Raw genomic sequence first — 14,036 nt, 5'->3', positions numbered from 1 at the left:
CCTTTCCTGGATTTAGAGATGTCCCAGAGAGCCTGACTTGGGTTTAGAGATGTCATGGAGAGCCCCAGCTGGGTGTAGAGATGTCACAGAGAGCCGCGCCAGAGGTTTAGAGATGTTACAGAGAGCCTCCCCTGGGTTTAGAGATCTCACAGCAAGCCTCGCCTGGGTTAAGGGATGTCACAGAAAGCCTCCCCTGGGTCTACAGATGTCACAGAGAGTCTCTCCTGAGGTTTAGAGATGTCACAGAGAGCCTCCCTGGGGTTTAGAGAGGTCACGTAGATCCTACCCTCAGTTTAGAGATGTCACAGAGGTCTCCCCTGGGTTTAGAGATGTCACAGTGAGCCTACCCTGGGTATAGAGATGTCACAGTGAACCTCACCTGAGGTTTAGAGATGTCACAGAGATCCTACTGAGTTTAGAGATGTCACAGAGATCCTACCCTAGGTTTAGAGATGTAACAGAGAGCCACCCCTGGGTCTAAAGATGTCACAGAGAGTCTCTCCTGAGGTTTAGAGATGTAACAGAGAGCCTCTCCTGGGTCTAGAGAGGTCACAGAGGGCCACACCACGGTCTAAAGATGTCACAGAGAGTCTCTCCTGAGGTTTAGAGATGTCACAGAGAGCCACCTCACGGTTTAGATACGGCATAGAGAGCCTCTCTTTGTCTAGAGATGTCACAGGGAGCCTAGAGATGTCACAGAGAGCCGCCCCTGGGTCTAGAGATGTCACAGAGAGCCTCCCCTGGATTTAGAGATGTCACAGAGAGCCTCCCCTGAGTCTAGAGATGTCACAAAGCGCCTCCCCTGGGTCTAGAGATGTCACAGAGAACCTTGCCTGGGTCTAGAGATGTCACAAATGCCCCTCCACTGCAGTATTAGGAAACCGGGGTCTGTGTGCCTTGTATAAGAGACGCGACGTTAGAGGAGTAAGTAACAGGAGTACGCCTATCAGGAGAGAGGCTTTAGCTCTTCAGTGTCTGCTTGTGGGCACTCAGTAGCGGAGTTTTACCACGGAGAACCACGGGTTCACATGGAGGGTGATAGTCAGCCCATCTCCATGGTGCCTGAACATCCGTGGTAGGAGTGTGACGGATGGTACCTGGTCTCTGTAGTCACCCTTGCTAGTACTGTGGCAGACGCCCCCTGGTCTCTATGGTCCCTGGTTACCCGTGGTAGGTGTGTGACAGATGATCCCGGGACACGCCTGGTAGGTGGGTGACAGATAATCCCTGGACACCTGTGGTAAATGTGTGGCAGATGGTTCCTGCTCTCTATGGTCCTGGTCACCCTTTGGTAGGTGTGTGACAGATGATCCCTGGACACCTGTGGTAGGTGTGTGACAGATGATTCCTGGTCACCCGTGGTAGGTGTGTGACAGATGGTCCCTGGTCTCTATGGTCCCTAGTCACCCATGGTAGGTGTGTGACAGATGGTCCCTGGTCTCTACTGGCCCTGGTCACCCGTGGTAGGTGTGTGACAGATGGTCCCTGGTCTCTATGGTCCCTGGTCACCCATGGTAGGTGTGTGTCAGATGGTCCCTGGTCTCTATGGTCCCTGGTCACCCGTGGTAGGTGTGTGTCAGATGGTCCCTGGTCTCTATGGTCCCTGGTCACCCGTGGTAGGTGTGTGTCAGATGGTCCCTGGTCTCTATGGTCCCTGGAAACCCCTGGTAGGTGTGTGACAGATAGTCCCTAGTCTCTATTGTCCCAGCTCACCCATGGTAGGTGTGTGTCAGATGGTCCCTGGTCTCTACGGTCCCTGCTCACCCGTGGTAGGTGTGTGACAGATGGTCCCTGGTCTCTATGGTCCCTGCTCACCCGTGGTAGGTGTGTGACAGATAGTCCCTGGTCTCTACGGTCCCTGCTCAACCCTGGTAGGTGTGTGTCAGATGGTCCCTGGTCTCTATGGTCCCTGGAAACCCCTGGTAGGTGTTTGACAGTCGGTCCCTGGTCTCTATGGTCCCTTGACACCTGTGGTAGGTGTTTGACAGTCAGTCCCTGGTCTCTATGGTCCCTTGACACCTGTGGTAGGTGTGTGACAGATGGTTCCTGGTCTCTACAGTCCCTGGTCACTCGTGGTAGGTGTTTGTCAGATGGTCCCTGGTCACTATGGTCCCTGACACCCCTGGTAGGTGTGTGACAGATGGTCCCTGGTCTCTATGGTCCCTAGACACCTGTGGTAGGTGTGTGACAGATGGTCCCTGGTCTCTATGGTCCCTGGACACCCCTGGTAGGCGTGTGACCGTCGGTCCCTGGTCTCTATGGTCCCTTGACACCTGTGATAGGTGTGCGACAGATGGTTCCTGGTCTCTATGGTCCCTGGTCACTCGTGGTAGGTGTGTGACAGATTGTTTCTGGTCTCTACGGTCCCTGGTCACTCGTGGTAGGTGTGTGTCTGATGGTCTCTGGTCACTCGTAGTAGGTGTGTGACAGATGGTCTCTGGTCTCTACGGTCCCTGACACCCCTGGTAGGTGTGTGACAGATGGTCCCTGGTCTCAATGGTCCCTAGACACCTGTGGTAGGTGTGACATATGGTTCCAGGTCTTTATGGGCCCTGGTCACCCATAGTAGGTGTGTGACAGATGGTCCCTGGTCTCTACGGTCACTGACACACCTTGTAGGTGTGTGACAGATGGTCCCTGGTCTCTATGGTCCCTAGACACCTGTGGTAGGTGTGTGACAGATGGTCCCTGGTCTCTATGGTCCCTGCTCACCCGTGGTAGGTGTGACAGATGGTTCCTGGTCTCTACGGTCCCTGTACACCCCTGGTAGGTGTGACAGATGGTCCCTGGTCTCTATGGTCCCTGGTCACCCGTGGTAGGTGTGACAGATGGTCCCTTGTCTCTATGATCTCTAGACACGCGTGGTAGGTGTGACAGATGGTCCCTGGTCTCTACGGTCCCTGACACGCCTGGTAGGTGTGTGACTGATGGTCCCTGGTCTCTATGGTCACTGGTCACCCCTGGTAGGTGTGTGACAGATGGTCCCTGGTCTCTATGGTCCCTGGTCACCCATGGTAGGTGTGTGACAGATGGTCCCTGGTTTCTATGGTCCCTGGACACCCCTGGAAGGTGTGACAGATGGTCCCTGGTCTCTACGGTCCCTGATACCCCTGGTAGGTGTGACAGATGGTCCCTGGTCTCTACGGTCCCTGACACCCCTGGTAGGTGTGTGACAGATGGTCCCCGGTCTCTACGGTCCCTGACACCCCTGGTAGGTGTGTAACAGATGGTCCCTGGTCTCTATGGTCCCTGGACACCCCTGGTAGGTGTGTGACAGATGGTCCCTGGTCTGTAACGTCCCTGGTCACCCGTGGTAGGTGAGTGACAGATGGCCCCTGGTCTCTATGGTCCCTGGACACCCCTGGTAGGTGTGTGTGTGACAGGATCAGTCTGATCTAATCAAAGGTCTTGGAAGACCATAGAGAGGGGTTAGGCAGTCGTGTCCGTGGAAGAGATGGGTGTAAAACAACTACAAATGAAGAGGAAGGAATAGGAAAAAAACTGACAGCAAGCGCAAAAACATCAAAGGTTCACTCAATGGATACGAACAATGAGTATTGTTAAGAAAATGGTAAAGGAAGGAAAACGCAGGGAATGGAGGAAACATGGAATGGGGGAAACTGATAAAAAAAGAAATAGGAAAAGAAGAAACAGGGAAAAAAGAAACCACATGGGAAGAAATTGGTTTAAAGTGGAAATTCTGAAAGAAACAAACATGGAAACGTGAAAGAAGGAAGTGGGTAAGAATGCGACGAGAAAAAGGGAAAATAGGGAAACAATAGAAAGAAGGGAGGAGGAGGAAAGTGGAAAAAACAAAAACAAACAGTAAAAAAAAGGCAAAATAGGGATATTCTGAAAGAAAGGAACAGGAAAACAGAAACAAGGAGAAGAAAAAGGGGGGAAATGGGGGAAGCAGGAAATAGACATTGGGCGAGACTGTAGTAAGATAGAAGCTTTGAAGGAGTCGCCAATAGAAAGGAAATAAAAAAAAGAGAATAGCCTAGAGCAGGGCGGGGCAATAAATAAATAAGTTGGAAATTAGGAGCGAAGTAAAAATAAGAGAAAGATAAGAAGGGGGCGGAAAAAAGTAGTGAAAACGTAAAGAGATCCCCAAGGAAAAATCAAATAAGAAGATATCAAGCAAAGAGAAAATGTAATGGAGGCAAGGTACAGGGGGATGAGGAAAGGTGTAAGAAAGAAAAGACGGAAGGAAAAGAGAGGAAAGAAAGCCTGAGGAGAGAGAAGAGGAGAAAGAAGAGTGGAAGGAAGGAATGGGGAGATGGTAAGGCAGAGAAGGAAAGGGTGAAGGTGGCGGGCGGCCTTGAGACTGAAAGGAAGTAGACTGAGAGAACAGGAGATGCGGAAAATATGAAAGGGGGGGGGGGAGGACGGATGGAGGAGAAGTCTCAGGATAGCAGGGAAAGAAAAGAAAGAAAGGAGAAAATGGAACGGAGTAACTCGGATTGGGAGGTTAGGAGAAAAAAGGAGAAGAGGCAGATGAGAACCTCTGGCTAGGGAGGAAGGAAAAAAAGAAGAGCTAATGAAGGGTCTTGATATAGAGGAGAAGAAGAGAGGAGCGAGGACCTCTGGCTATGGGGGAAAGAGGAAAGGAGTAGGGTTAAGAAGGGCCTCTTTATAGAAGGGACGGAGAAGGACCTCTGGGTAGGGAGGAAGGAGAGAAAAAAAGTTAAGGAGGGACTCTTTATAGAAGAGGAAAAGAGATGGGTGAGGACCGCTGGCTTGGGGGAAAGGAGTAGAGTTAAGAAGGGCCTCTTTATAGAAGGGACGGAGAAGAAGGAAAAGAGAGGAGACGGGGTAGGATCTCTGGCTAGGAAGGAAGAAGAAAAAAAGAAGAGATAAGGAGGGACTCTTTATAGAAGAGTCGAAGAGAGGGATGAGACCCTCTGGCTAGGGAGGAAGAAGGAAATGAGTAGGATTAAGGAGGGCCTCTTCATAGGAGGGACGGAGAAGAGACGGAGGAGGACCTCTTGCTTGGGAAGAAGGAGAAAAAAAGAAGAGTTAAGTAGGGACTCTTTATAGAAGAGGAGAAGAGAGGGATGAGAACCTCTGGCTAGGGAGGGAGGAGGAAAGGAGTAGGGTTATAGAGGGCCTCTTTATAGGAGGGACGGAGAAGAGATGGAGGAGGACCTCTGGCTAGAGGGGAAAGAGGAAAGGAGTAGAGCTAAAGAGGGCTTCTTTTTAGGAGGGACGGAGAAGAGACGGAAGGGGATCTCTGGCTAGAGAGGAAAGGAGTAGAGTTAAGGAGGGGCCTCTTTATAGAAGAAGGGTAGAGATGCAGGAGGGCCTCTGGCTAGGAATGAAACAGGAAAGGAGAAGGGTTAAGGAAGGCATATTTATAGAAGAGGAGAAGAGACGGAGAAGGACCTCTGGGTAGGGAGGAAGGAGAGAAAAAAAGTTTAGGAGGGACTCTTTATAGAAGAGGAGAAGAGATGGGTGAGGACCTCTGGCTAGGGGGGAAAGGAGTAGAGTTAAGAAGGGCCTCTTTATAGAAGGGACGGAGAAGAAGGAAAGGAGAGGAGACGGAGGAGGACCTCTGGCTTGGGGGGAAAGGAGCAGGGTTAAGAAGGGCCTCTTTATAAAAGGGACGGAGAAGAAGGAAAAGAGAGGAGACGGAGTAGGATCTCTGGCTAGGAAGGAAGAAGAAAAAAAGAAGAGTTAAGGAGGGACTCTTTATAGAAGAGTCGAAGAGAGGGATGAGACCCTCTGGCTAGGGAGGAAGAAGGAAATGAGTAGGATTAAGGAGGGCCTCTTCATAGGAGGGACGGAGAAGAGACGGAGGAGGACCTCTTGCTTGGGAAGAAGGAGAAAAAAAGAAGAGTTAAGTAGGGACTCTTTATAGAAGAGGAGAAGAGAGGGATGAGAACCTCTGGCTAGGGAGGGAGGAGGAAAGGAGTAGGGTTATAGAGGGCCTCTTTATAGGAGGGACGGAGAAGAGATGGAGGAGGACCTCTGGCTAGAGGGGAAAGAGGAAAGGAGTAGAGCTAAAGAGGGCTTCTTTTTAGGAGGGACGGAGAAGAGACGGAAGGGGATCTCTGGCTAGAGAGGAAAGGAGTAGAGTTAAGGAGGGGCCTCTTTATAGAAGAAGAGTAGAGATGCAGGAGGGCCTCTGGCTAGGAATGAAACAGGAAAGGAGAAGGGTTAAGGAAGGCATATTTATAGAAGAGGAGAAGAGACACGGGAGGACCTCTGGCTAGGGCTGAGAGAGGAAAGGAGTAGAGTTAAGGAGGGCCTCGTTATGGAAAGGAAGAAGAAGAAGGGAAAGAGAAGAGAGGGTGGGGACCTCTGGCTAGGGGTGAAAGAGGAAAGGAGTAGAGTTAAGGAGAGCCTCTTTATGGAAGGGAAGGAGAAGAGGGGAAAGAGAAGAGAGGGTGAGGACCTCTGGCTAGGGGTGAAACGAGGAAAGGAGTAGAGTTAAGGAGGGCCTCTTTATGGAAGGGAAGGAGAAGAGGGTAAAGAGAAGAGAGGGTAAGGACCTCTGGCTAGGGGTGAAAGAGGAAAGGAGTAGAGTTAAGGAGGGCCTCTTTATGGAAGGGAAGGAGAAGAGGGTAAAGAGAAGAGAGGGTGAGGACCTCTGGCTAGGGGTGAAAGAGGAAAGGAGTAGAGTTAGGGAGGGCCTCGTTATGGAAGGGGAGGAGAAGAGAGGGTGAGGACCTCTGGCTAGGGGTGAAAGAGGAAAGGCGTAGAGTTAAGGAGAGCCTCGTTATGGAAGGGGAGGAGAAGAGGGAAGATAAGAGAGGGTGCGGACCTCTGGCTAGGGAGGAAAGGTGTGGGGTTAAGGAGGACCTCTTTAAAGGAGGGACGGAAAGAAGGGAAGGAGAAGAGGAGACGAAGGGCATAGACTAGGACAAGACGGGGGTCTGAGGGAAGGACAAGAGGGGTCGGAGGCCTCGTGATAGGAGGAAATGAGAGGAGAACAAAGTGTGGGGGGGCTCGGAGTATCAGGAAGGAGAGACAAGAGGGAAGGTAGGGTCTCAGAGTAGGAGTGAAGGAGAGGGTGGGGGACCTCGGGCTAGGAGAGGTGGGTAGAAGGGGCCCAGCTGCCTACGGCTCAGAGGGCAGGAGGAGGAGGAGGAGAGCAGACCTAAGGCCTCAAGAGTAGAGGGCCCGGAGAGAAGGGAACAGAAGAAAGGGCCCCGAGGAGAGGGGAACAGAAGAGAGGGCCCGGCAGGGCCGTTTCTAGATGTTTTGCCGCCCTAGGCGAGAATTGAAAAATGCCGCCCCTCCCTTTTACTACCATCACTCGCCCACTTACCTAGCTACACTAAAAAAAAGATTCGGTCATCTGCACATTACATGATGTGCTTTGAAGGAGACATTAACCTTCAATACTACTTTTATTCAGATCTGGGACTACACAAAACAGAGATCTCTCCAACAATGCATCTCTCCTTCTGAAGTTCATGGACTCCTCACTAGTGTGTCGCGCCCTCCCTTCAGAGCTCCCTACTCTGCACCTCTCACCCCTCCACTGGTTTTATTAACTCTCCCTGAGAATATCACCTATTGTTCCAGTGTTCTTCGTTCCATTGCGTTTCTCCTCTTCCTCTGCCTCTTCCCCCTACTCTCTCTGCAGTTCTCAATTGTCCCTCTCCCTCCAGCACTCCGTGTTGTTCTAAACCACCCCCCTGCCCCGTCCCTATTCAAAAGGTCCTGTCCTTCTTGTCTCACCAGCTCGCATCTCTTCACAGGCCCTGCACTCCTGATACTTCCTATCATACCACCTTCTCCCTCAATGATTCCCGCCTCGCCTCTTTCATCTCTGCTCTTGGTGTCTTTCATCTCCACTGACTTTATAGCACTCAATATTCCCCCTTTTTTAACCCATGCCTCCCCGTCACCTTTCATCACTTCCTGATATCAGTGGTCCTCACATTTCACCTTAATTCAACACTTACCCCTCCCCCCGCTTCTCTGATATACTCCTTTCTGCAGAGCTCACTGCTTCTCTCAGTGGTGGGATGGGGAACCACCCCTCCTACTCCAGCAGCTTAAGCAGGGGCAGCATTGACCCCATAGACTGGCAAACTGGTCCCCTCTTTAAAAGTGAATGCGTTGTTTGTGGTCCTCTTCTGCCTGCCATCACGGATGGATGGATGGAAAAACTATGGCTGAATGGAGCAAGAGATTAGTGTATGGAAAGGTGAAGGGGGTGGATGGATGAGTGGAAAGCTCGGTGTGATTAGAGGTAAGTTTCAAGTGGGGGGGTCTTTTAATTCTCTAACTACTCACTTGTGTCCCTTCCTTCAGCACGCCTGCCCTCCATTCACCAGTTCCTGCTCACCCTTTCTTTCTTTCCTGCCCTCCCCCACTAGCCTCTCTTCTCCCTGTTTCTGTGCGTGCCTTACCTCCCTTCAGTGGTTCCTGCTCACACCCTGATTCTTTTGTGTTGCATTGCCCTTCCTTGCTTCCCTAATACACCAGATGTCCCTGGTTCTTGCGTGGTCTGCTCTCTTCCACTCACCCCTCATTAGCAGTTCCTGATTTCTCGTCTTTCTCATCAGCTCTCACCCCCTTTCTCGTCTGCCACCACCTCGAGGCTCGAGCCCCGCTGCCTCTCCTACATGCACCTACAAATCATTCTCCACTTGCTGCTGCCCTAGTCCGCTCATTTAGACCCCACACATCCTCTCCTGCCTACTACTAGTGCCTTCGCAAGGGTGCCATATATAACAGGCCCTCCTGCGAGGCGCGAGCAAGGAAAACAGCCCCCGTGTAGTAAAAAATAAGAGCTTTATTTGGGCCCTTCCGTGTGTCGGTGCCACTGCACCCTTGAAAGCTAGGCCTTTGCTGCCCATTTCAGCGCCCCTTCCCTCTACCTCTGTCACTGCGACGCTGTGCTTTCTCTGCCTTCTCGGCCTCCGAGGGGAAAGGAGCTCCGTGGCTGGAAGGGCGGTGGGTCCACGGGTCTGTCACCTCGTGGACTGCCGGGGCAGATAAAGGCAGGGCGGGTCTAGAGGGTCACGGGAAGGGCAGGCCATGGCGGAGCCGTGTTTCGTGGGGGCGCAGCGGATGGAGGTGCTTCTGGTGGAGGTGGACGGGAGGGCGAGGGCTGCGAGGCGGGAGCATCCCCGCGCGGGGCTGAGTTCGCGGCGGGACACATTAACTACAGTGGGAGCTCAACGCGGAAGCACAGGAGGCTTGCGGAAGCACAGGAGGGCTGGGGAGGGGGCTGGGGGAAATGCCCGGAGCAGGGAGAGGGTGGGCAAGAAAAGGCAGCAGCAAGTGCTGCGGAGAGATGGGGGCTGACAGAAAAGGGATGAGCAGGGGATGCGAGCAGCCCAGCAAAGAAACTCTTCACAAGTAACTGGCGCAGGTGGGGGGCGATGGGTTAGGGGGGAGGTGAATGGCCCCATTCCATGAAAGTGTGGGGAGCACTGAGTGAGAGAAGAGTGAGCAGCAGATAATGCGTGAACATTGGGAGGAAGTTGCGACTAGCAGAAAGCGGAGTGAGAAGGTGTATACACTGATACCACCGGCCCGCTCCACACACCACTATGCTAGGGTGCGCAGCATTTAAAAGCAGGTGCGCTTGCACAGTCACTCACATACGGGTGCTGCTGCCTTCAAATTAAAAAATGTTTCGCCCTTTTGCCGCCCTAGCCCCTTTGCCGCCCTAGGCGGACGCCTAGTCTTGCCTAATGGTAGAAACGGCCCTGGGGCCCGGAGAGAGGAAACAGAAGAGAGGGGCCGGGGAGAGGGGCCGGGGAGAGGGGAAACAGAAGAGAGGGGCCGGGGAGAGGGGAAACAGAAGAGAGGGGCCGGGGAGAGGGGAAACAGAAGAGAGGGGCCGGGGAGAGGGGGAACAGAAGAGAGAGCCCGGGGGAGAGGGGGAACAGAAGAGAGGGGCCGGGAAGAGGGGGAACAGAAGAGAGGGGCCGGGGAGAGGGGAACAGAAGAGAGAGCCCGGGGGAGAGGGGGAACAGAAGAGAGAGCCCGGGGGAGAGGGGGAACAGAAGAGAGGGGCCGGGGAGAGGGGAACAGAAGAGAGAGCCCGGGGGAGAGGAGGAACAGAAGAGAGAGCCCGGGGGAGAGGGGGAACAGAAGAGAGGGGCCGGGAAGAGGGGGAACAGAAGAGAGGGGCCGGGGAGAGGGGAACAGAAGAGAGAGCCCGGGGGAGAGGGGGAACAGAAGAGAGAGCCCGGGGGAGAGGGGGAACAGAAGAGAGGGGCCGGGGAGAGGGGAACAGAAGAGAGAGCCCGGGGGAGAGGGGGAACAGAAGAGAGAGCCCGGGGGAGAGGGGGAACAGAAGAGAGGGGCCGGGGGAGGGCACAGAAGAGAAGGGCGGGGAGAGGGGAAACAGAAAGGCCCGGGGGAGAGGAGAAACAGAAGAGAAGGGCCTGGAGAGAGGGGAAATAGAAGAGAAGGCCCGGAGGAGAGGGGAACAGAATAGGGCCCGGGGAGAGGGGAAACAGAAGAGGGCCCCGGGGGGACTCAGCACAGAGCGGGGAGAGCGCAGGTCTCCTTACCTCACTGGCGAAGAGTGACTTCACGGAGTCCATGCCTTGTCCTCGATGCACCTCTCAGAAGAGACTGCAGTCTGTGGGAGACACACCAATGCCAGTGAGAGGGCGGCTCGTCTTATCGCTCCCCACCCGGCCCACCCCACGCCCTTCCGAGCACAAATCTCATGGGAGGCTATCAAGAAACTGGCATGTGCGCGTCTGTGCCTCCTGCATGCAGCGCTTCGAAGCGCAACCGCGTGGGAGCAGGCACTGTATCGTCCTGTCCCAGTTCGTGACCATTGGGCAGGAGCCCAATACTCTCCTGTTGAACCCTCACCTCAACCTGGTGACCTCAAGAAAACTTCACACGGCCTTCAGAAGCCACCACAAGTGCTTTAAAAGCAACCACAGGGCTTTAGAAGCCACCACAGGGCTTTAGAAGCCACCACAGGGCTCAGCCAACCACAGGTCCTAGAAATGCAACAGCCCAACCAGAAAAAACTCTTGTACACAAACAACTTTAAATGTCCAGGAAAGTTATGAAGGGCTGACCTGTGTCTAGATGGGTGTGAAATGGGGATGTCACTTCCTGCATAACTCTCCTCCCCTCACTAATATATACCATAACACTGAGGGGCAGATTTACAAGCCCCTTGCGCCACTTTTAACATGGGAAAAGTGACGCAAAAGTCTGCCCCTCAGTGTCTGCGGCGAATGTAGCTGAAACAAGGTGCATAGAAGTCCCCTAATGCTGTTTGACCCCCTGATACTTACAGACAACTAAACTGCTACAGGTCATGTCCATCGCCCAGAACCGTACCAGACCACAGCAGCAAACCAGCCGTCACCAGCCGTACAGGCGGGAATACCTGGGGAGATGGGACACCTGCCGCTGGCCAATGGAGGACTCTAGCTCAGGTCACCACTGTGGGTCCCAACTAGCTCTGTCCCTTGGGCCGGATTTACAAACCTTTTGCACTGGATTTACTTCACAAAAGTGACGCAAACCTACACAAAATGTTTTTTGTGGTTTTACTTTCAGGTTGTCTGAAGGTAACACAAAGCAATGCGAGGCGCTGTTTGGTGTGACCCTGTGCCAAGGGGCACTCCATGGCTGGTACGTGGGCGTACGCGTGAAACCACTCACCCTCTCTACTAACAATAGTGTACGGCGTTTTACCCCCAAAATGAACCCCACTTTGAAGCAGATGTTAAAAAAGAAACACGTCTTTTGTTTCTGCTTTCTGTTCCCGCTGGTGCCACTCTAGAGCAGACATCCAAAGTGGGAACAGTTTTAAGGTTTGTCTAGGTATAGTGGTTTGTACTTCAAGGGTACCCTTCCAGTAAGAAACCTATGCTAGACTCACCCGGACACCTTAGCATAGTGGCGTAAAGGTGTGTGCGTGGCGCTCGTCAGCAGGATTGTGCACCTGTGCTACGGAGAAATCAGATAGCGCCTTAACTCTGCAGATATGGCGCTTTCCGTCTCTTTACCTGTCACACAATAAGCCGCGGTCCGTGCAGGTAATAGAGGTGGAGTGGTGGGGCCGGGTAAGGGGGGATTTCGAGAGACGATGCAGAAGGAAAATTAAATAAATAATTATTTTTCACTCGGCATCATCCCTTGAAATCCCCCTTCCCCAGCCCCACCGGCCCACCGCTGTAACCTGCCCGGACCGTGGCTGCACACAATACAACGCAGCAGCTTTGGGTGTTGCGCTGCGTTGTCTGACAGTTTGGTAAATCTGTGCCATGTCCGCTTCTTTACATCTCACAATGACAATTACACATCAGATGATATTAACAAAGACCACCCCAGCAGATCTCTCCACCATCCCCCCCCCCCAACCTGCGCCTGCTCAGAACCATAAACTGTTAAACAAAATATCTGAATGGACAGTGAAGTAAGCGGGTAAGTGGACGACGATCAGAAGAAATAGCATAAAGGGACCCGCAGAGCTGCTCACAGCTGCCAACCACTGCCAAACACAGACCGCGTGCTTATCTCTCACGCGCCTTCACACCGCTAAGCGCTTCGCCCCATAAAAGTATAACTCACTTCAGGGGGCCTCATGCACAACATGGAAGCAGGGTCCGCATAGTTTGAAACCAAAAACCACACTCATCCAACCAAGCAAGCCACATGGTGTAGAGTGCCCCAGAGGCAGGCAAGTGGCCTAGCGCCCAACTTAGGGGTTGTATGCGCTACATAAATGTGTCAATACAATACTAGCCCTAAGAAGACAGAGGACCCACCCCCCACCCCCACCCACAAACCACTTTGACGGTCTTAAGGAAATAATTGAAGCCTCAGCCGTCCCCCATGCACCACCATGCCAGCCATCAGACTATAATTCAAGGCCCACCCACAGAACCCCCAAAACAGGCGGCTGGAAAATAACACCTGAAGAAATGTAATCTATTAGTAATCGTTCATAAGTTACTTTATCTTTCTCGCCGAAGTCTTAAAAGTTGCGTGGTGGGAAATAGATTAAATAGTTCACTCAGAAGCCATACCATCTGTTTGGGTGAGTGAAAGATTCGTCTGCAGATGTGGCCTTTGGAAAGAAGCGGTGGCAAACCCATTAGGTCCAGGTTGTAACTGAAAATACAAGTCAGGCCTGATGGCTTTGCCAATGCTTGTCTCTGCTGTGGACTGAGACTAGTGCCTGAGGGCCGGTAGGCCTGACCTACCAGGCCTGAGTGCAGTCATTCTCACCAAGCATGCTGAGATCTGGTAGAGAACTAGTCTCGAGGGGCGCGAGAGAGCTTCTGGTAGGGTAAGACTGCTACTCTGTGAGGGTGCCGTCATCTGACTGCTAGTCTGTGAGGAGTGTGAGAGTGCTCCTAAGTGTGACTGCTAGTTTGTGAGGGGTATGACTGCTAGTCACGAGGAGCGCAACAGAGATTCTGCTACTCTGAGGGGTGTGAGAATGCTGTCATGTGACTGCTAGCCTATGAGGGGTGTGAGAGTGCCGTCGTGTAACTGCTAGTCTCGAGGAGCGTGAGAGAGCTTCTGGTGCTAGCCTGTGAGGAGTGTGAGACTGTTACTGTGTGACTGCTTTTCTGTGAGGGGTGTCAGAGTTCTCTTAAGTGTGGCTGCTAGTCTGTGAGGGGTGTGAGAGTGCCGTTGTGAGACTGCTACTCTGTCAGGGTGTGAGAGTATCGTTGTGTGACTGCTCGTTTGGACGGAGTGTGAGAGTGCCGCCATGTAACTGGTACTCTTGAGGGGTGTGAGAGTGCCATTGTGTGACTGCTAATCTGAGAGGCAGGAGAGTGCCACTGTGTGACTGCTACTCTGAGGGGTGTGAGAGTGGCGCTGTGTGACTGCTACTCCGAGGGGCGTGAGAGTGCCGCTGGCTGACTGCTAGTCTGTGAGGAGTGTGATAACGCATCGTGTGACTGCTAGTCTGTGATGAGTGTGAGAGTGCCTACTAGTATGACTGGCACTCTGAGGGGTGTGAGAGTGCCATTGTGTGACTGTTAATCTGAGAGGCATGAGAGTGCCATTGTGTGACTGCTACTCTGAGGGGCGTGAGAGTGCCGCTGGCTGACTGCTAGTCTGTGAGGAGT

At 52.9% G+C, this 14,036-nt stretch overlaps 1 protein-coding gene across 2 annotated transcripts in view; it reads right to left on the bottom strand.

Annotated features, from left to right (window-relative positions):
* The window catches only part of TFR2 (transferrin receptor 2), a 250,474-nt gene that overhangs the window by 115,281 nt on the left and 121,157 nt on the right, over nt 1-14,036 (bottom strand). For both annotated transcript variants that reach the window (XM_085638512.1, XM_085638511.1), the window contains one exon: nt 10,488-10,558. In XM_085638512.1, the coding sequence (XP_085494638.1) occupies nt 10,488-10,520 (33 nt within the window). In that variant the 5' untranslated portion in view covers nt 10,521-10,558. The remainder of the gene's footprint in view (nt 1-10,487; nt 10,559-14,036) is intronic.

This window comes from Triturus cristatus, chromosome 12, assembly GCF_964204655.1.
Source record: "Triturus cristatus chromosome 12, aTriCri1.1, whole genome shotgun sequence".
Classification (NCBI taxonomy): domain Eukaryota; kingdom Metazoa; phylum Chordata; class Amphibia; order Caudata; family Salamandridae; genus Triturus; species Triturus cristatus.
This window is presented reverse-complemented; position numbering and strand designations above follow the sequence as displayed.